We start from the raw sequence: 23,360 nt of genomic DNA, 5'->3' as shown, positions 1-23,360 counted from the left end.
AGCATAAAAATCCTTTGTTATTTTTCAAAATTTTTAATTATTCAATATTTTAATCTACTAATCAGATGCCAGAATCGGATTTTGAAAAATATATTACAAAAGAATAAATAATAAGCTTGGTAATATCGCAATTGTCAACTTCAGGCCATACTTAATTTTTTTATTTATTTTAATTTCAATCTTGTAAAAACTTGTTACATAAAACAAAAAACGAAATAAACTTCTAATATAATTTAAAAATAATAAAAAGTTTTGTAAATCCAATTGTACATGCCGCAAGCACTCGTGTAATACATAAATTGATCAAAGTAAAGTTTAAATAGATACAAAAAGTTTTTCCTAATAACACTAATAATTTTTTTATATAGAAAATGTAAATTTATCAATTTTTAAATATTTTACTTGATTCAATTATTTTTTCAATCCCCAGTGTTATTTTCAATTCTTTTCTGTGCTTATTTTAAATTATTTCCTCAAAATTACAAAATTTTTTCACGAGTAACCAATTTTTGAAGCTCTAATCTATAGACGAGGGTTCTACCTCACCATAAACATGGCGATAGTCAATATTGAAGGCTCATAAATGATTACATTATTAATGAAGTAACATTTTCTCTAATTAAAACACCAATCTTTACTTCGAGCCGTGCAGCTCAATTAAAGCTGTCCCAATTAATATTATAATGATGAGTATGATGATGATGGCCATTATTATTGAAGTGAAGCGGCGCCAAGTGATGATTCAGCAACCGTATAATATTATCCTTGACCATAAAGTTCAACAACTTCGTTTACTTTAGTTTATAGCTGTTTTAAAATTTGCGTGTTACATGTGTGTGTGTGTGTGTGTTTCTATGTATAAGTAATCGGGGGCAAGGGAGTGTGGTGTGTATAAGCACAAATTGCAAATACATCGCAGTGTACTTGTTTAAGCAGACTGTTGACCCACGTATATCGGTTGTTATTTCACACGCTCGGCACTCATACAACGTTAAATGTTATCGTTTGTTAATCTACATACAGAAATGATGGATTTTTGTATGTTGTTTATCATGATCCTAAAAATTTATATCTATAGATATAAGATATGATCGTACCACTTCGTATTGATTAATATAATTTAATTGAAAAATTCGTTACTATACATCGAAATTCAATAATACTCTGACACATTTTAAAACTCTTGATGCATTTCTCTTGCTATTTTATTTTCGCGAATTATGTTCGCATCGTAAATAAAACAACTGGGAATAAATGGATTTACAAATAAAAGTATAAAACTAATTATCTGATGTTCTATTAAACTAGTAATATTTTTTTTAAATTACTTTATTTCGTTGAAACCCTCCGGGGTTTTCAGCGAGTGATTTTTGACATACTTACAGCTGCGTATTTTATACATTTGTTCATTGAAATATTCACGCAGATAGACTTAAAATTTTAAAATAACTGTTACTTTGATTTATCTCTCTTTGATCCGGAAAAAATAAATTTTATTTATGGAGACTTTGATTACACGTTTTATTAACTTAGAGGTTAATTTTCTTTTTAATTTGCTAAGAAGATAAGAAATTCAGAATTATTTTAAAAAGAACTTATAATTCAGTTTAAATATTTTTTTCGACTTTGAAGTTTGGAATGAAGATAAATTTAAAAGTAAAAATACACCAAGGTTCTTATATAAATAATATCACTCTTATAAATAAACAGTGCAGGTTTTACGTCTGATATTCGATAAGGCTCTTGGTTAAAAAAGGATGAAGCTAATAAAAAAATAAGAGCGTTTGAGCGAGTATTTTCATAGTTATTATGATTATAACATCCGCTTGAATGAACAAACTAATTGACAGGTACGATTTTTTTTTTTAATTTAGTTCATTTTAACTTTACCGGTCTATTGAAGTTATACCTATGTACCTTTTTAATTGTTCTTTCAGATTCAGTAAAATTTATTGGAAAAAAAGGAACGCAAAAATTTGAGAAAAACATTGATGGATGAAAAAATTTTTTTTTTAATTTTAATTTCTATTTCTGAATGAAACGTTTGAATTACGAAAAAATATTGCAGATATCTTTTTTATTAGAAAAATAAACTCTATAAAAAAATTTCTAATCAATTCTGTCATGTCTAGCATTTTTTAGACAGAATTTTAATATAAAGTCAAAAATTAAAACAAAAAATTTTTAAGTTTAAAACATAGTTACATTTTGTTTTTCTCTAAAAATTTTTCATTTTATATTAAGAAATAAAAAAATTCCCATATAATTAATCACATTTTGATTGTTAACTCCCCAACTGTCATCAAAGTTCACATATCCGCTCTAATTAGCAAGCTTAAATAAAAAAAAAAATTTCATAAAACTCATTCCGTGCAATAAAAATAAAGTGATTTTCATAATCCATTAATTCAAGTTCCGTAATAAGCTCGTACAGGCTATATTAAATAATGAACGAAAAAAAGCATGATCTTTTAGTATGCAGTACATAGTTTTATAACGCAATAAAAAATTAATTAAAAAATAACAAATGAGAAGTATCAGATAAAATGAAATGTGTAATATGATATTACTAGTAGTTGTTTAGTGGCGGTTCGGATTAACGTCAAAAACAGTTGAGAGAGATTGGAATTCCGGCGTACGGAAATCGCGAACGGGTCGGTTATCTTAAAAAGACAAAGATGATCGTCGAGGTATTTAAAAACTAAGAGGGCAGAATAGACAAAGCTTATATAATAGTAATATAGCCAGAGTAGCGTAGAATTTAAGAGAGAAAAGGGATGAGCATTCTCGGAAAATAGAGAAGGAGAGTAGGCTAGTGAAGAGGTAAAAGGAGTAGAGTACAGATGAGAAAACTACAGATATATACAGGAGGAAAATGAGGAAAGGGTAAGAGATAGTAAGGGAAGGGGCAGCACACACGACTTCTAAAGGGGGTTTACAACTAGGGGTTGCCAGTGGTTTCTGTGTGTGGTGTGCCACGGTCGTCGACCGACCTCTCTTGATGTTTAACGATCGCATTGCAGCCACCGAACCCCGTTTGCAAAAACTATAAATCTATCCTACACTTATTCTATTTTATATATATATATATATATATATATATATATATATATATATATATATATATATATATATATATATACATATGTATATATGTATGTATAAATAAATAAAAGTAGAGTAGAATGGCGATTTCATTAACCGGCGTAGAAAAAAAAAAATAAAAAAAAAGTCGCATCAGGAAAATAATTGTCGCTGGTGGAAAAAAAGTTTTCACTTTGGCAGACATACTGACAGACTATTTTCCACCAGAGAAGAGACAATGAAGGAAAATAATGAAAGAAAATAAATAAAAGTAAATTAGAAATAAGATAAAATAAAAATAAGAATCGAGTACTCGATTCTCTGGCTGTAATCTCAAGTTTCATTCACGTCGCCTCGGCTTCTTTCCAGACTTCTTGCACTCCTATGGGCAGTGATGTAATTCTCGAGGAGGCACTTCGCACTTGTTCTACGAAAGACGGCTCTTAGCACCTCATCCCTCGTGACCTCAAAATAAAAGGACTTTTTCGGACGTTTCAATGTCCCTGATGCAACGGGACCAGAGAAAGCGCCAGTTTTTACGGATGGGGGTGGAGGACTGTTGACGGCGAGAAATTATAAAAACTGCTATGCACGGAGAAGAAGAGAAGGACAAGAGAAGGAAAATCAGAGGATTACCATTCCCCTGTTTGAATCTGCAATCTATTTTACTTGAGAGTTTGTTTAAGGAGGGGACGTAAATACGATTTTTTTCATGCGGATAAAAGTTTTTGTGGTTTTTATGTAAGAAATCGTGCGTGTAATCGGATTGATGAATTTTACTTTTTAATTCACTTGAATTTTCACTATTTTTTTTTCATTTTTTTCTTGTAAATTTTTTTTTCTTCGTCTAATTGACTAAAAAAATTTTTTTCACCTAATTAAAAAAAAAGTTACAAGTTTTTTAAGAAACAATTTTCTTAATATTATTCATAATTTAAGTTGTTTCAACCAGTTTCTTGAGAAATCAACTAAATTGCATTTTTTTAACCTGATAAATAGAAGATTTTTACTTTTTATGTGTATGCTTGGCAAAATTTTACAATATCAAATTTTATGAAACTTTTTGTAAAAAATTGCATACTATAAAAAAAAAATTAATTTCTCGACAACCATTAACACTGAATTTAACTATTTTGATTTATCACTCCACAAATTCATTCAATTAGATCCCCAAAAAACTCTAATCTTACAAAAAATTTTCAAGGGTCCCTCCTAAACATTCGCCCCTTCTTTTCTGTCTCTCAATCGAGGGCGGAAATCAAGCGAATCAAAAACTACTGAGCCCTCCCCCAAAGCATCGTTTAGTAGTATACTCAAAAAATTTCTGTTTGTTCCACATGATACTAGAAATATATATCAATACATATGCACATACGTCGACATATACCCATAAATATGTTACGTAAGAAAAGATTGCCCATGGATCATTTCAACCGAGTGGATTTAAGACCGGAAATCTACTACTACAACAGCATTTACCGGTATTATTGTAGCCGTATGTGTAAAATATTTCTCATACTTGTAACACAGTAGCAGCAGCACCCGATTCTATCTACTCGTCTTTCCGTTAAAAAATAAACATATTGATCTTACCGCAGAAATTCGTAGGATCTAAAACTCATAAATCTCGCCGCTTTCAATTCGAGCTTACACCCTGGGATAATCCAAATAACATATATTAAAAAAGGTACTTTATATTTATTATATTATATTTTCATTTATAATTCATTTTTAACGAAAAAAAAAACTCGTGATATTAAATTATTATCTGACAGTCAAATAAAATTCATCATATTTCTTGACGTAGCAACCTCTCCTTTTTGTAGCGCCCGTCCCCGCTGGAGCCCGATGCTTGTTTGTTTAACTGTTTTCAGCTCATATATATGATAAAATAAATTTTTTACTCGATTTTTATGATGTTTTTGCGGAATGCTATTTTTTATTGGACCGATGGTAATAAAAGGACCGTAGAAAATAGATTAAAGCTCACATCAGTACAGATAAAATTCTCTCTGTGCAAAAGTAGATTGTGTGTTACGTGTGTGAGTATAATGGAATCGATATCGGATCTAGTGGACGAAAATGGGCAACAGACAGCTTTTTCGGTCTTCGCTCTCGACTGGCCACCTTCTTTTCTCTTTTTCGTATGATAAAAAGTCTCAAATGAGTTCATATGAGCTTCGAAAAATATACGACCACTTCTTATAAAACATGTTATTAAAATTTTTATTCTATAAAATGAAAAATAAAAAAATTGCCACGGCAGCCATTTATCCAATTTGTGGTAACGAGTGATGTACTCGACGGTACTTACTCTACGAAAAAAATACAACAAAAAGTTGCTAATTGATATGATCATAGATAGTGTCACACGTGGGCGCCCCTATCGGTGATCTCTCATGACAATTGGATAATTAGAAACTGGGTCATCGGAATCCCGAGGATTAACGTCATCGACAACTGAACCATTTCGTGTACTCACAGATAAGTTACGTTTATTCATCATTAATGGTCATTAAGCAAACGGAATATCTATCCTAATTCATCCAAATTTTGTAAACAATTTAATTATTTATTGATTTTTAGGTTCATGTATTAGCACTGATATCTAGTGATGTATACGCTATATTGACGATTCTATTATATATTATCTTTAGTGCAAATATCATCAAATAATCATAACAGTAATTGGTTGGATGAAAATTACAGAGATGGAGATTTTCAAAAGTTAAGGTAGTTTGGGCTCCAAATGACTTCAACTTGACCCCATATTTTTTGATATTCATTCGAAAGATTATGATTTAATACATCTATAGAAAAAAAATCAGATTTTTTTACCACACCGTTTAAGAAATATAATTAATTAAAGTTTTGTAAAAATACACCGTCTCTTATGAGTGTCCTTGTTCAATAACTCCGAAAATGGAGGATTTATAAAAAATCGGCCAACTTGACCCAATAAAAAAAACTTTCCAATAGATAGAACAATGTTTCATACATATTCTATCAAAATTTGATAACGATTTACCACATAGTTTTAATTTAATTAATTTTTTGATATCAAAAATTGGTTTCTATCTTTGTTAATTGTCGGAGACATTACTCCCCCATCTTTATTAGGGAAAAAATGGGAGATTGTAATTATTTGACCATAATTATGAATTTGAATTTAATCAATTAAATTCTGATTAGAAATAATTTTATATTTTATAATAGTAGCGCTCTACTTTCAACAGCTCAAGGTCCAGCAATTTTGTAGTCATTTTTTGATCATTTTAAATGTAATTTTTAATAAGAAACTCGGACGAAAGTATTTAGATGGTTTTATTTTAAATAATTGTTTAATTTAAAGCTTCTTCGGAATTTAATTTCAATAGAAATAAATAATTTGATGATTTTTATTATTATCTAATAACTGCTTTTATTTGCCTGCATTTGTGTGAAACGCGGTTTTGTGTGAACACAATTCTTGTTCATACCTCGCTTCATATATAGAGAATTTTCCGAAACAATGAATCAAATTAAATACGTGGTAGGACGTTAATGCACTCGACAAAAATTCAGTGTTTTAAGCTATAACAATAATTTTATAATTAATATTTATCAACAAATATTTTGAGTTCGCATTATGAATTGCTGTGATGAATAATTCATATTTAATAATTCGGTAGCTTTTCGCGATATTTAATATAAATGATAATAATTATGACTTGTGGACAGATAGTATAGGTTTTATTAATATTTTATGAACAATTGGTTATTATTAATATTCATTTTGGGAAAACTTCCAATACTAATGATAGTAATAATAATGGTAATGGTGATTATTATTATTATTATAATTAAACAAATTGAATAATTTTGTAGTTAACCGTAAGAGGGGATATGAATTGGATTGTGTTGAATTTGTCGGCGTCGTCAAACACAGTGCCCATGCCGATAACTCACGGAAACGCGGAGTCAACAAACTTTTTAATTAAAAACTATATCCTGTAACAACAATTTAACGTTACGCTCCAAAAGTTGTTGCTAAACTTTTTATATAACTGTATGTTTGTATATATATACTACTTTCTATACGCAAGCAAAAATAGATACCTACCAGTACTGATATAAAGTATATAGTTAAATAGAAAATCCGGAAAATGGGATTGTTAACGAAAAAAATTGAGTTTCAGTTTAAAAACCATTAACAAAAATTTTATTTTTTATGAAAATGTTGCCGATGCAAAAATAAAAATAAAATTTGATATCCAACATATAATCAATATTTTATGTAAGAAAGATAGTAAAGAAAAACAAAACATTGAATTAATTGAATACTTTACTTAACTTTTCTTAGCTGGAAGTTTTGAAAGTTGATGAATTCTTCAGAATTCTTACATTTTTACGTTCTATTTTTCCCGAGAGATGATCATGAACTTGAAGACTGTATTGTCCAGAATTTTTCTTTAGAAATTATTTTTGTTCCATTGGTTTTATTTTGACGAATTAAAAAAAAAATTTTTAACGAAAAAATCATTGTAAGAAAATTTTTTTAAAAAATCAGTGTGTAGAATTTTTAAAGAACTGTCAGCTTAATCTTTTTGCATCAATTCATTTAAAAGAAAAAACTAAAAATTGGTGAAATGTCTGATGAATAAAGCGTCGCATAAAAATATGAATCAATGTCATACAAAATGCTAAATTTAAATTTTCATAAAAAATTAACACAAGCTTTGAAAAAAAAAAAAAAAAAAAAAAAAGAGTATTTTTTTTGTATAAGCTTTCTTTAATGCATGTATTGACTTACACAAAACGCATAAATATTCTGAGCAATATGCTGTTTGAGAATACGTCATTCTAACGTATGCAAAGTTAGATTATGCGAGCCACGTATGTTTACTACTCTAGCAGCAGATGTACCCAAAAGCTGTCCTAGTGAATAACCAATGAGATATATTGCCATATGAAAGACGCAGCCGTCATCAGAAACCTCATGCACGATTTCTCTGACTGATTGTGTAATAATTAGCTGCTTGTGTTTATACTGCTGTTACGAGCTCTTCTCTTCTCATATGGGCGTGTATAAACAGCTAATTTTTAATAAATTTTTCATGTGTAGCAGCATTGTTGTCATCGGTAGCTATTCAGAAAATTAACTGACAGCAATGACGCTAGTACGTTTCCGAACGGTGTACCAGTGAATATAACATACATAAACTTATTCGTAAATCTTAACTCTCAGCACTTAGTTGAGTAAACCTTAAGCACCTAACTTAAGAGGAACCCCGGAAATTCGTGCTTTAGAAAATTTTCTTAATTGGCTTGCTTCGTTAGTTCAAATATTAAATTCATCCTTGACGTTTTACAAAATGGTAAACCGTTTAGCTGCTCACTAGATCTTCATATTTAGTATCTTGAACTTTTTTCGTGTGGAAAAATGATCTAATATGGCTTGATATGACCTTACATAATATTTTTTATATACTTCCATACATAATTTTTTGACCAAAAGTAGTGTTGAAAATCTCCTACAGAGGGTGCATGATTGCTAAACTCTCTCGCTCTAAGAAATTTAAGTTTGAGGTTTTAAGTTTCAAGATGAAAATAATTTTTTTACTGATTATAATATTGAATTAAGTTTTTTCCATAAATTTTTTAGCTAATTAAGTTCAACAGAATCAAAACATGAAAATATCAAAATATTTATACAAAACATAATCTGAAATAGTTGAGCCAAAGTACGAAATTATGAAATAATTACATTTTATTGAATTTGTATAATGTAAAATTATAAATATTGTGAAAAATGAAAACTGTTAATACAGAGATTTAAAAACTTAAAAAAAAAAATTTTTTTTAGCTCTAAAGGAGCCTATCTAACAACGGTATTCAAGTAATTTAGTGCTAGAATAATTATTCGTTCAATTTGTTTAGCAAGAAATGTTAATTGACGTATAAATTTTAATAAAAAATAAAAACTATAGTAAATTATTTTATTATTCTATCATATAACCTAATATGAGCAGATTAGGCCATATAATATAATTTTTTCACAAGTAACAATTTTTTCCTTCCTCAATTTTCGCTCAAAAAATTTTGAACAGAAAATTCAAGTTTGTGGAAGCAGAATGTTAAGCCAGTCCGTACATCAGCTGACGAAATATTAATGCACAATACTTAAGCGACTTACGACATCACAGAGAAGTAAAAGACACTGGTGACAATTTTCACGCGGCAATTACTGAAACGTTGAAAAAGATTCTCGGCAAGGGACCGTTTCAAACGTGACTCAACTACTCCCGTCTCTCGAAATAGAACAGAACAAAAACCAGAAAAACAACGAGACTAAAAAAATGATAACAGAGAGTTAAAACGTCGAGCGGAATATGCTTCGGAATTTGACTGGTCTTTTTCCACTCGGCTCGTCGGTGTGGGTCGAGAGATGAGAGAGATGAAACTGCTCTCATTAGCTCAGGAATAATTAATGCTGAGCGTTAACGCAAGGCTTCGTGATGGAATAATTTAGCTGACAAAAACTCGACAGTACAATGAATAAATCACAAACTTTGATAATTATATTCAATGTTTATTTAAACTCATCATTCAGTTTGTGATTGTCTTTATACTGTTTATGTTTGAAATTTTGTTTTTATTGGTGATAATTTGAAAAAAAGATCCTTGTTTAGTTTTTAACACATAAAGTACGATTTTTCAGAATTAAAAAATTTTTTTAAATTAAAAAATTATTTCCCAAGTTGATAAAGAAACTAACTTTATTTAAAAAAAAAAAAAAAATTTATCACGGAAACATTTTAAAGAATTACTTGAATTAATTAAAAAATTTTTGATCTAAGAAATTTTTCTTTATCTAAAATTTAACTTAATTTAATAATGTCTCTATCTTATTAAAAAGAGTGAAACTCTTCAAACTGTTTTTGTTTTATTTTTAGATTTTTCTGTGTTGAATCAAGTTAATTTTTTATCAATGGAAAATTTTTCAACGGATTTAAATAAATCTCATTTATTAGAAAAAATACATTCATTCAAATATAAAGAGGCTTTATTAATGTTAAAAATAATTTTTAAATAATTACAAATGATTGAAGCAATTTTAATTAATGTTTTCGATGAACAACAATAAAGGAAACTCTTAAAAGAATTGATTACGCCCTAACAAATCCTCCTATCAGCGTAATCTGACCTCAGTGAGAATTAAATTTCTACGAAGCACTCTCATAAATATATAGAGCAAACACTGAAACATTGATCGATTTTCAAAACCCGTTATGCAATTATAAATAATGGTATTATTTTTCTAAGGCTACATAGGAAGCGTAGTAACAATCACTATAATGTTGATAATAATAATTATTATTATCGTTATCATAATCATTAGTGGATTATAAAGGTCATGTAAAGGTTTTTGAAGAGCTAAAACGCGACTACCACCAAAACATTAACGTAATCGCGGGTACATAAATTTGAGCATTGGGTAGCTTTTACGGAACCACTTTAAATTTCAGTGAAAACCGCGAAATTGCATTGAAAGCTGGCCCACAAACCTCTTCAAGCCCTTTTCGCTTGAATTATAAACCTTTTTGTTTCTTCTTTGTTTTGTTTTATTTGTGAGGTATTTTATCGGCAGTGTTCCTTCTCTTCAGCCACCAAGGTTTCTCATTTTTCGTTGGTGAGAGAAACTAACAACAACGTACCGATAAATTTACACCGAAAGACGATCAGAGTTTTTGAAGTGGCGAACTAAACGCTAAAGCAGCTCACGGGAATCAACTTCTCGCTCACCCTCCGTTTTCTAGTGTGCTGTGAGAAGAGCTTTCGAAAAAAAAGTAAGTAAGCGCGTTGAGGACTGAAAAAGATTCCACATTCTTACGGTTCCAAAACAACAAAAACAATAACAATAATAATAGTAATAATAATAATAACAACAACAACAACAACAGCTAGACAGTAAGGCGGACAAAAAAAGTTTTTATTTATTGAGTTTCTTGTCGAAGAGAAGCTCCTTTTTTCGCCGGGCTTGAAAATTCACCGTTCCTGGATGTTATTTATGTGTATTTTTGGAAACCGATCGATCAATTTGATTAGATACTCAAAGGCATGTTTTGTAAACCACATCGGGTGAAAATGTTGGAATTAATCCTGCAAATGATGGAAAAATAACAAAATCAGAGCACAAAAGATTGATTTTATGGAATGATGCGGAAAAAAACGGAAGCCACCCTTCATTTCCCTGGGTCATTTCCTTGGGAATAGCCGCGATTGCTTGTCATTCGTTCGTTCAAAGTACAAAACATACCAGGAGTATACATATATATGTATAGATATATAGGTATAGAGATACAATATCGTATATACACAACCAACAGGGAATTTAATCGAATTGCTGTAGTAAAACTGCTTAGTAACGAGGACACGTGGCAAGACGGTGCGATCCAATTTATTCAAAAATTTTATTTTCTTCATTTTGCGAGTTTATTTCTCTTTTTAGATTCCGTTTCTCCGTATTTTGTTATTTTAAAATAAATTCCCTGGTTTTATTAAAGGTATATATGAATGAAGATATAAATAGGAATCATTTACGTGAGGGATAGATCTGGGAAATTTCTGATTTTTTGAACCGTAATGGATTTATTGTGATTTGACTCATGGCTCTTATTACTTTTTTTACGGATAATTAACTCCCGCGATCGGTTTTGTGATTTATTCGTTGAATATGATTTGGCTGAGGGAACGTTTTATTGAAAGTACAAAAAATAAATTGGATTCATTCATTTTTTACTGTTAATTTCATTCGTGATTGCTTGTGGGTGAATTTTAACAGGTTTATTTGAAGAATGATTGAGCCAAGGTGTCTGTCATTGTACTGTTGTACAACAAGTTGAGTTGGCGAAAAATTTTGACAAATTTATCCACTCTCATCTCCACTTTTAGATTTTACCATGCTTTTGATCTTTATTTATTTCCATTAATATTGCAGGAGCTTAGTAGTAGACAAACTTGAAGGTCCGATGAATAACAAAAAAAAAGTTTGTTCGAAAACGAGAAATTGTTTTTTAATAAAATTTACAGAACTCGAAATAATGATTGCGATATTAAATATCGATACCACTGCTTCAATATCTGAATCATTTGAGTGTTATTAAACTAAAACGTACATCGCATTGCTGAGGGGATTAAAAAGACCGCTAAATTTTCTCATCACACACTGTAAATCGAAGTGTTTTAAAAGTGACTACAAATGGGCATTTAACATGGGAAATTAAAACACATGGAAGTGTTTTAAAAGTGACTACAATGCTTTAAGATAGAAACAAAACATTTTATGTGTGTTTTGTTAAAACACTTGGATTTACAGTGCATATCTCCAGTATTTGCTGTCGCTATGATACAAAAGTAAAAAGACTAAATAAATTTTGTACTCGAATACCGGAATTTAAGGTACAAATTTTAGACAAATCTATCCACTCTGATGATCACATCTGACATTTTTACATGCTTCGATCTTCATTTATTCCTGTCAATATTTCAAGAGCTCAGAAATAGACAAACTAATTTGGGAGCAGAACAACTCGAGCAAAAACAGATCAGACTTGTGATTTTTTAATTCCTCAAATCCTTCACCAGACATTGTACTCACTCTCATTGTATCAATTAATCGATTACTTGTGAACTAGCGACTCGCTGTCGCTACCTGACTGCCAAAGTATAAATTCTCTTCAACCCATGTAGCCTTTATAATTCCTTTTAAATTTTCGAAACAATCTCTTGATCGTTTGGAAAATCCGCTCTTAAACTCTGGCTCCACTGATTCTCCAAGTTTAGGTGATTCTGTCAGCCAAATTAACTAATTTAAGCAACATCGTGAGTAACGCTCAAAGCGTATAATCTGGCTGAATACATCAGTTTCCTACTTGCCACCTCAAGCCCCATCGACTCCTTTTATCTGGTAAAATAATTGCTTGCAGCCCAGTATCCGCGGTTATGCGGATCCTGAATTTAGACGACTCAACCGTCAGTAGTAACACCAACTAGACTCAAACTACTAAAACTTTCCCTCACGTTCTGACTGCGGTCGGCTGTTTCGAGCAATTGATTAATCACAAGCCAACAAAAAAGTAAACAGGGAAAACAATATCGCAAATAAAATTAATTCAGTTCCCGATTCTGTTCCAATAAAGTTATTTATGTATATGCGAGGTAATAGTCTATGAATAGCACACTGTCGTGAATGTCATCGGGCGGTGAATATTGATCAGTTGTTAATATTTTAATAACCGTAATTCATAAAATAGTATTGTTTTAGCGTAGTTTACCGGATTATACTGCAATAGTGTAGTGAATTGAGTTATAAATAGCAATCTGTTAACAGTTAATAGACAGATATTCTATCACGTATGATTTAACAATCACAAGGGCCGCTGTTTTGTTCTCGCTCTCCGTTAACGAGCGCAAAAGAGACAATATAACCAAAGAATTGATCAGCGATACCACAGTTGCAATATAACCTCGACAATTTGCGGCTATTGTGCAATTGCTTTTCGATCTACAGGCGCCTTTAACTAATAGCGGAAATCAATCGTTTTGACGACATTAATCGCCCATTTCGTAGAACCCCACAATACAATCACCTGATTCTCCATGCATGCTAAATTTCAACCCACACTTTCATCTCATTCTATTTATCCTATCTACAATGTACATATATGTTTAATTGCTTATGTGCGTATAATTTATAATAATTCCCGTTAAATTGTCAAATATGCCAAAATTCGCTCTAACTGCAACATAAGACCAATCGAAATTGATAAATTTTCAAATAAATCAAGCTAATTACAAAAAAAAAAAAAAAAAAAACATATTAGTAAAATATTTCACTATGGTCTAAAGTTTTTCGTCATCAAAAATTTCATAACTCATTTTTTAAACAAACATCTGTATGTCCACATTGACTAAAGCCCTTATTAAAAAGTATAATTATTATTTTTCATTTACATATCGATAAAGCTTTTAATTAGGAAAATATTTTCTCTCTAAATGTTGTTGAATTTTTTGCGATAATTATAGTTGCAAAACAAAAAAAAAACTTACACAACAAAAATTCACAATAATTATAAATTTTGACTACAAATGATACAAAAATTACCTATTCATAAACAAAAATATATTGTTATATCTAAAACAAACAATTATAATAATTTTTCCCGAAAAGTAGCTGCGGTTTCACAGGGAGAATTTTGGCGTAAAAAGAACCACCGAGCGTTTTGCAAGCACGTATAATAGTTAATGGGAAGCAAGACAAAAAATAGGACACTAAAAAAATCGGAAGTACAGAAAAACAAATATGAGGTTGCCGGGCCAGTGAAGAGTGATGAAACCTTTTGAATGAGAAGGAACATTGAGTTTGAGAGGGCTATACACACTACTCTGTACTCTATGGCACAGTGTAGTATGGCAGTGGGTGGCTGACTGCGCTCCGGCTGTGGTTTTGGGTTAGGTGCCTGATAGAATATGCATGCTGCTTGGTTAAAGAGAATTAAAGTGGCTCAAAGGAACGTTGAAGGGTTTGGACAGGGACCCTTTCTCTCACCGCTTCTAGCTGCTCGCTCGGAAAATTCCTGTCTTTTGAGTTTCCTTCCTTTTTAATCATTTTCCATTTAATTTTACTGTAATTATTATATTTTCCGCTTTTCTTCATTCATTATCACTAAATGAGACAGTATGCTCTTTTTTTTTAGCAATATTATCAACTAGAGCCCGCTACTCAGTTTTAAATTTCGCGCGGTTACCGGCGTGCCACCTATGTACGTCATATTCGTATTGCCAACATTTGTATAAGAAAAAAAAATCTTTCTCTTTAGCTCTACATCTATACTAATAAATGGAGAACCGGTTTTTTTGTCCGGTTATATTGCGAAAACTACTGAACTGATCGAAATAATACTTATACCATAAGATGCAGAGTGCTTCGGAGAAGGTTTTAGTATATGATTTGTTGGTGATTACTTATCCGGAACCTATAATTTTTTTGACTTAGAAATAATGAATTTTTATTGTAACTCAATTTATTATCTTCGATTGTCATTTGTTTAAAATAAATTTTCTAATTCTATTGGTTATGTTTATATACTAGGCAGATTTCTTCACTTATGAGATCTGCAATTTCTTTAACTAAAACTTTCAATGCTAATTACAAATTTTTTTTTTTTTTCATATCAATTATTATTCATTTTTGTAAGAAAGACACGGGAATGTTATAATGATTGCACATTGAAAGTTACAATAAATATTATTATCTAGAATAGTTACATGGATAAAAGGTACATGCCAATTCGGTAGAATTTGGAATTTGTGCAAGTCAAAACAATACTCTAATTAAATTTCAAGTCTAGATCTAAAAATGCAATTCTATAAAGCGCCCAGCGGAGCGGGCGAGTAACAGCTAGTAGATTTATATTTAAATAGACCGATTTTTTTTTAAATTCATTTTTCTGTTAAGGATACTTCACATTAATAAAGAGTGATTTTTTCTTTTTTTACGGAGATTACCAATTGATGGATTATTCGATGAATACGGCTTAAATATTAAAAATTACTGAAAGATGATTAAATAAATTCATTCAACAAACATCAAATAATTCCCGATTAAAATATATCAGATTAAAATTTCCGCATGCAAAAATAATACTATTTTATTTAAAAAAGCTTTGAATCATTTGAAAAACGTAAATTTTTACTGCCATCAATAATAGTGTTTTATCGATAATATTTATTAAACAAACTTACAAAACGTGTTATGAAATTCGATGAACCCTAAGCTTTTTATTCCCCGTAGAAAAAATATTCCATATTGAACTGATTATAGTTGCATCGCGCCCCGTATCCCAATGGATCATCTAACACGAGCCTCGCATATCAATACACTCACATTTATACGTATATCTATATAATATATATTCATACATACAAACAAACATAAAGACATGGATATATAACTGGTTATCTTCTCTCTCTTTGATTGGATATTCTGCAGCAGTCTCTTGCACAAGATAGTATCTTGGTAAACACATAACCGAGTTTCCTACTCTCTGCTCTCTGCTTAGTAAACCCGGTGAATGTGTCTCCTCTCAGTATCACCCTACCAGTTAAGTGGTGGACCTCACTCTCTAAGCCGACTACACTTATCCGACACTTATATCAGTGTACTGTACCCTACACTTGTATGTGATTGTATAACACGCATTATATTCTACTCCTGTATAATTTTATAATTTTACAAAAATTGAGATTAACAAAATAAAAACTAACGCGCAAAAATATTAAGTTGATAAAAGTTAATTATCGAAATTCCACTCGAGAGTGCAAACTCGATAAATAGTGAAGTTTCTGATAATGCAGGTCATCGATTACAGGATGGAAGCTCGTTTAATTGATATCCGGAGTGGGAGAAGGGGAAGCAATAGAACCTCGGAACTTGACCCGATTGAAAGCAACATCAGTAGCATCAGCTCATGTAAACTTGAATTCGTTAAAGGAATTCAGGATACGAGGATTCCCAACAAGAACAACCGCAGCGTGCAAGCAACCTTCACTGTAAACACTGCTAGAAAATGAATACACAGAGCCACTGCGTCTATCTATTAGATTATTGACAGAATGCTCCAATGCGTTAGTGTCTTTTCACGATTCGAATGGTTGTGGACCTATTGATTTAGCGACTTGTTTGATGGTTATGTTTAATACCCAGCAATCTAACACTATTCACTATTTATTTTTACTTCAAAACTCAGAATTCGTAGGAACGACTTAAAAAATTTCAAGTTTCTTGAAAAATATATTAGTAACTCTTGAAAAACATTTTTCGTTGTGATCATATATGTTCTGATTTGTGTTATAATAATAAGAAAAATTGGTTTAGTAATTGATTTAACGAAAAAACCAATGTCAGATACACAGTAAAAAATTTGCGTCATTGCATCAAAAAACTTAGGGTTAAAAATTTTTGTGTTAAATATTTAACACATTTATGTGTAAATTTAACATTTATTTTGTTAAATCAACACAAAAACGTGTTAAGTATTTAATAAAAATTTTTTGACGCAATGACGCAAAATTTTTTACTGTGTAAGCTCCTTAGGAAAGTAAAAAAATGATGTTTATTATAGAATTTAATACCTCAAACTTAACTTTTCTGTAACGAGACGATCCATCAATTATATGACCTCTGTCGGAGATTTTTAACACTAAATCTTGTCAAAAAATTATGCATAGCCTTAATGACCGTATTAAATCTGATTTGAACTTTTTTAAGTGATATCAGGGCATATCAAACCTAATATGTGGCTTGATATGATCAATTATTATATAAGACCAAATATGGCCACAACAGGACACATATGGCCATATCAGAAAATTTTTTCACGGAAATAATACAACAGTTGATAATAAGTAGAAACTTTTCGGGCATTATCAGAACAATTAAAAATTTTTGGTCATAAACTATCGCTAGATTATAATAAAGTTTATAGTCAAAAAATGTAAATTATTGAAGTCACTTGGTACCTGCAATTTTATATAAATAACGACAGTAATAAAAATAATAATAGTCGAAAAGTTGAGTAAAATGAAAATGATGACACGTAGGTTTTGTACGTTAACTATAAGCAAACTCACATTTACATAGCAACTAGGTCATCGGAAATTAAACACAAGCAAGTACAAAGGGATTGAGGATACCGTCGCACTCGACGTCGAGTCTACACCCGAAATTATGCTTGTAATTTATTCACAAGTATTTCAACTTGAATTAGTCTGCAGCCATACTTAGCATCACATGTTAAACTGTAACCTCAAATGGAGATTATCGCCTACTTACCCTCGAAGTCTAAAAATTAAAAACTTTTCTTGGAGAAGTAATTAAAAGACCTATTACTTTACGCTGGAAAAACTAAAACATTTTTCCTTTTGCTATTTAAAATAAAACTGGTGATTACATTACATTACATTATTTTTATTGGAAATCGCGTAATAGGAACACGCTGCGAATCAAAAAGAATAAGTAGGTGTTGAGAGTGCTTGAAATCGGATCTCATTAAAGCAGAATCGTTACTCGGGTTCACAAGTTTCAACGCATGTGAATTTCAACTTAAACAGGGAGAAGTAGGCAAGATTATGTGTCGAGCGGTGAAGCTAATTATGATTAAGATTATGGTTTTAATGATGGAGCTGATGCTGATGAAAATGGTGCTGGTAAGGGTAATGGCAGCAAAGGTATGAGTGAAAGGGTGAAAGGCATGGATCGGAAAATCCGGTGGGTGTTGGTAAAGGTAAGGGCGTTGGAAATGAAGAAGAGGAGGGTATGAGGGCTGATTCATCGGTGGAACGGCCGTGTCATTGATCCGGGTTCGAGGAGCTAAAGCTCGAGAATTATCGACGAGATACGGGCTGATGGCTGAGTCTGTTTACTCTCTCGCTATTAAGTGAGCCGTAAAAGCTTCAGTAGATCAAAAAAAGGAATATAGATGATTACAGATTTATATTATTATTATTATTATACATTGGACTCACCTCTTTGTCACCGCGCTGATGAACTCTGCAGTGCAGAAAGGCTGTTTGACTGATCGCCGTTGTTACGTTCCGGGGTACGTTTTCTTCAAAGTACGGCCAGTCGTTAAGGGAATTGTGCTCGTTTGTTCGGTGATCTCGGAACAGCAGGCCTGGTTAAAAAATCATTTTTCATCATTTTCAGTAAATTGGTTTTATATTGATAAAGATTATAGAAGTTAATTTTTAAGTTTGAAATATTTTTATGAGTCTTAACTCAAAAATTTTTTATCTTTTTGAATTAAAATGAATTGAACAATTTATTGAATATCATGTGACGATTTTTATATTCTCAATAGGGCCATATATGACCAGATTATACCATATGCAGCCATAGAAAATTTTCTTACGAGTGAAATTCGTCATCAACAAAAAAAAAAGAAAATAATAATAATAAAAATATCACAAATAATAAAGACATGACATCTTCAAAAATAATTCGCTTGTTCTTCATCTTTCCAAACTAAACCATCAAACCAAAATTTGACAAATCAATTTTTCTTTTCTCTATCTCTAAGCTAGATGTTTACTGCTCACGGTTCACTTTGGTATCAATTTTTTTACCAAAGCTTCATACAGAACAAATAAACTAGCAGGGTGACCAACAGAGGGTCACTTATCTTATTTTTTATCTACCAGTTTTCGTCTTGTTTAGTTCCACAGAACTGTCATTAGTCATCAGTCATTAGTCAAAAACCAGGCTAGCATTAATTTACCGATATCACAAAAAATGAAGTTATGATGTGTTGTAGTGTCTCACATTATCATCAGTTCAACACAAGCCACAATAAATACATCAACCCAAACAAGACAAGGGTAGAACCCTTCCCAGGAACTTCCCTTTCCAAAATTCGGATTGGATCCACTCCCTCATCTTTTGATCATGCTTTTTTTCTCATCTATTATATTTATTTTTTTTTCTGTATTGATATATCTATATATTCTATATGTATAGATGTATAAATGTATATGTACATAAATGAAATCATTCCCTGTCTCTGGTCCCTCTACCTCCCGTTTACCGCATGTCCGACCCACCATCCACTATCCACCTCGGCAGTGCGCGTATTCACGAGTGAAATGACTATACCAAGCCGGTTTGTTCGGCCACTACAGGCACTCCTCACTCACGCCACATACAAATGTGTCTGTATTTTTTTCACTCTCGTAAATTTTTCAGACCTCAATATTTTACCCTCATTTATCCGTCATGATTTTTTACAAACGCCGAGTAGAGCGGGCAAACAAAAAAAAATAAGAGAAATGAATAAAGCAATCTCTTTCAAGGATCATTGCATCTCTACATTTATAACTGGATTTATCACACAGATCTCTTCGGCATTCTACTGCCATTTATTTACACACTTATTTTTTCAGTTCCATACCCTCTCATCCCTATATAAATTTAATTTCAGTAATATTATATCACTGAGAGCTAAGAGTTAAGAGAGCCACTATACTCTCCAACGGTCTGCAGGATCAGGGTTCTATATTACGGTTAAATTGTTAAATATATCGTCGGTAAATCATGTAACAGTAAAATGTGTATGTGATCTGGTTCGAACGTGAAACATTTTTCGGTCACTTTTATCGACATTCTCTTATTTATTATCTCACGTAAGCCCTACAATTTTTATACCCATCTTACCGATAATATATATGTATATTGCTTTTTCTACCAAAATTATCTTTAATTATTGTTCTACTTCATTGATTTTGATAGCTTAATACCAGTAAATAGACTATTTCTTAATTGATTTCAGGGTTTCAGATTTAATTTATCATTTTCGGAGTGAAAACATCAAATTATCGAGGGTAGATAAACCAAAGTTCTTTGTCTTTAATGATTTTGCCGATTTGATAGGTAGAAAATACATCAATTATGACCAAACAAAACAATATTGAGCTACGATTTTCAATAAGGTTTTTTTAATCAACCATATAAAAGAGTTCAATAATAAGTTAGGTTCAAAAATTGAATTTTTTTAGAGTAATAATGTTTACAAACTCATAAACTCAAGAAATGTACGTCAAAAGTCATTAAAATTACTCATTTGGTATAATATTCTTATGACATTTATTCAGAAATGTTTTCAATTTATTTACTTATCAATTTTTTATGTCATTCATTTGAAAGCTATACGAAAAATTAAAAAATTTTTCTGACGACTGTATAATTTTATTAATTTCAATATAAATACGTTAAATTCTTAGTTAATTGGATAATTTATTGGTATTAATGTTTTTACTATAGTATATTTTGTCTGTGAGATATCTTTTAGTAGTCAATGATTTTTGGAAACTATCAAAACTTTGTATGATAATTTAATAAAAATATCATCATCTAAATTATTTTTTCTATAAAAGTAATAAAAAAAATTACTTATGTTAATTATTAATAAAAAAAAAATGTGAAGTTCTTTATTTATCGCAATATCTATTTAAAGCAGAGAAAATGAAATAAAACGTAATGAAATGAAATAATATTATTCAAGGTTACACTGGAGCTTTAGATATAAATTAATAAAAATTTCGAGCGAAAAAGACATCAAGACACCGGGTGATGATATTATTATGCAATTTAATTTATTCGCTGCGCAATCTCTCGTACTTGGGAGCCGCAGAAGGTGCTTTCTTGCCGAGAGATTAATGGATCGTAGTACCAGTGACTTCCAGTTCCAGGTTGTACCTAAAGCCCGGACCTGTATAGACTTTACTTGGTAATAGTAAAAGTAAGAGCGGACGCGCAATGAGGAGAATAAAGAAAAAAATAATGATAATAAAAATTTTAGCTCTCTCGTATATTAAATTTTTCATGCTCTTATTGTGCCTCTCAAAAAGTTTCGGCTTCATTGTTTTCTATTCATCGGCCGTGTCACGCTTGCTATGTATTTAAGTTTAATTTATGCACTTGTATTATTATACAAGTATTAATGTTGAGAAGTGTGTGATGGTTGAGATGTCGAAACTTACGCACTTTCGATGAAATAGTTTGCTCTACTCTTGCTAAGCCGAAAACTTGATTCTGTTACCCGAAAGATGAAGAACGAGTATAATTCAGAGCTCAATGAAACTTTGATAATCCAGTGTTGAAACAAAAGATTTATTAGAGAAATTTTGGCAGCTCGACGCTCGTTTTCATTATTATTAAGTAATATTACACGTAATAACTTTTCATTATAAAACTTCCAGTATCGTAGGCTTATAATTTTGACTGACGTTCTATTGTCTCGATTAACAATTGAACTTTCGATGATGTTCAGATATTGAAGCTCATATTCTATTCAAGGATATTTGATATTAGTATTATATTATATTATATCAAAGTGAATTGAAAAAAATTAAGTATGAAAGGTTGAATTCAGTCAGAAATTTTGGAGGTTTAAAAGGTAATTATATTTTATTTATATTGGTAAGAACACCTTATCATGCGCAAATTTAATTTTAATCAATCTTTGAAAAAATTGTTTGATCTGGTCTTATATGGCCATATCGAAATTTGTTTATGAGAAGAGAATATTTTTATTCTAAAATACAGTCATGTTCATTCAGCATGGATATCCAATTGAAATGCTTCAGTTATTGAAATTTTCGAAATTAAATAACGAAAAGTATACTTAAAATACTTGGCTTCAATAAATTAATTAAAATATCAATTGAATTAAAGGGATTATACGATATAATTGAAATATTACGACCTGTTCAATTAATCGGGCACTCGAAATTTTTTCAACAAATTAATATTATAAATTTTGGCTTTGACAGCGCAAGGGTTATTGAAATAAAATTTCAATTATAATTAAATCCAGAGAATTTAAATTGTCGTTTTTAATCAGGTATTCATGTTAATGACTTCCGGGAGATAATGTCACAAAAATAAAACCGAGATATATTATCGAGAGTTTAATCATTTTGTCCGAACAAGTATTTGAACATGCCAATTAAATTAAAAGTGTTTAATATTCATATCAATAGATAATTAATATTTTTCGATTACTTCTGTTTTTTTTTTTTTTTGTTTTTTTTAAAATGAAAAAAGTAATAATACAGTTTAAAACTTTAATCTCTACCATAAAATTGAAATAAAATGTACCTAATATGCGTAACCAATTTATCGGTAATGTAATTGGTCAAATACATAAAAAACACGAAAATATTTTTAATATTAATACATGCTATATTAAGAAGCGCGCACATAATTTTTATTTATTTTTATTTTATTGCCAGGATAATATATATACATACATACATATAATACTCAAAATACACATATATAGTATGTACCTATAGAGATGAAAATTAATCATCTGTGCATAGGCCTGGTTTAGTTTTAACTTAAGTATATTACATTTATAATTATGTCCTGTCACCTTAAAAAGAAAGGCAAAAAATGTATATTTAAAGATAAAAATTGCTGAAGAAAAAGAAAGATTATAGGATTTAGTAGTTGTAACATATTATATAAAAGATATAAATAGCAGATATCATGTCTATGTACATTATGTAACACAAAAGTTAGTACATTCTATATTGTACTCATTTCATATTAACGTAAATCATTATATTTACCCATCTTCCAATTCATTATTTTTTTTCTTATTAATTTTTTATTAAGGTGTAAAGATTTAAAGCTGTTTGATAGTAAATTATAATTTTTTACCGCAACCATATAT

The 23,360-nt window shown here is 30.5% G+C and overlaps 1 protein-coding gene across 2 annotated transcripts in view; it reads right to left on the bottom strand.

The window, feature by feature from the left end:
• Positions 1 to 23,360, bottom strand: part of LOC123260024 (zwei Ig domain protein zig-8-like) — a 200,624-nt gene that overhangs the window by 122,617 nt on the left and 54,647 nt on the right. For both annotated transcript variants that reach the window (XM_044720947.1, XM_044720946.1), the window contains one exon: positions 18,652 to 18,800. In XM_044720947.1, coding sequence (XP_044576882.1) covers positions 18,652 to 18,800 — 149 coding nt within the window. The remainder of the gene's footprint in view (positions 1 to 18,651; positions 18,801 to 23,360) is intronic.

This window comes from Cotesia glomerata, linkage group LG2 (assembly GCF_020080835.1).
Source record: "Cotesia glomerata isolate CgM1 linkage group LG2, MPM_Cglom_v2.3, whole genome shotgun sequence".
Lineage (NCBI taxonomy): Eukaryota > Metazoa > Arthropoda > Insecta > Hymenoptera > Braconidae > Cotesia > Cotesia glomerata.
This window is presented reverse-complemented; position numbering and strand designations above follow the sequence as displayed.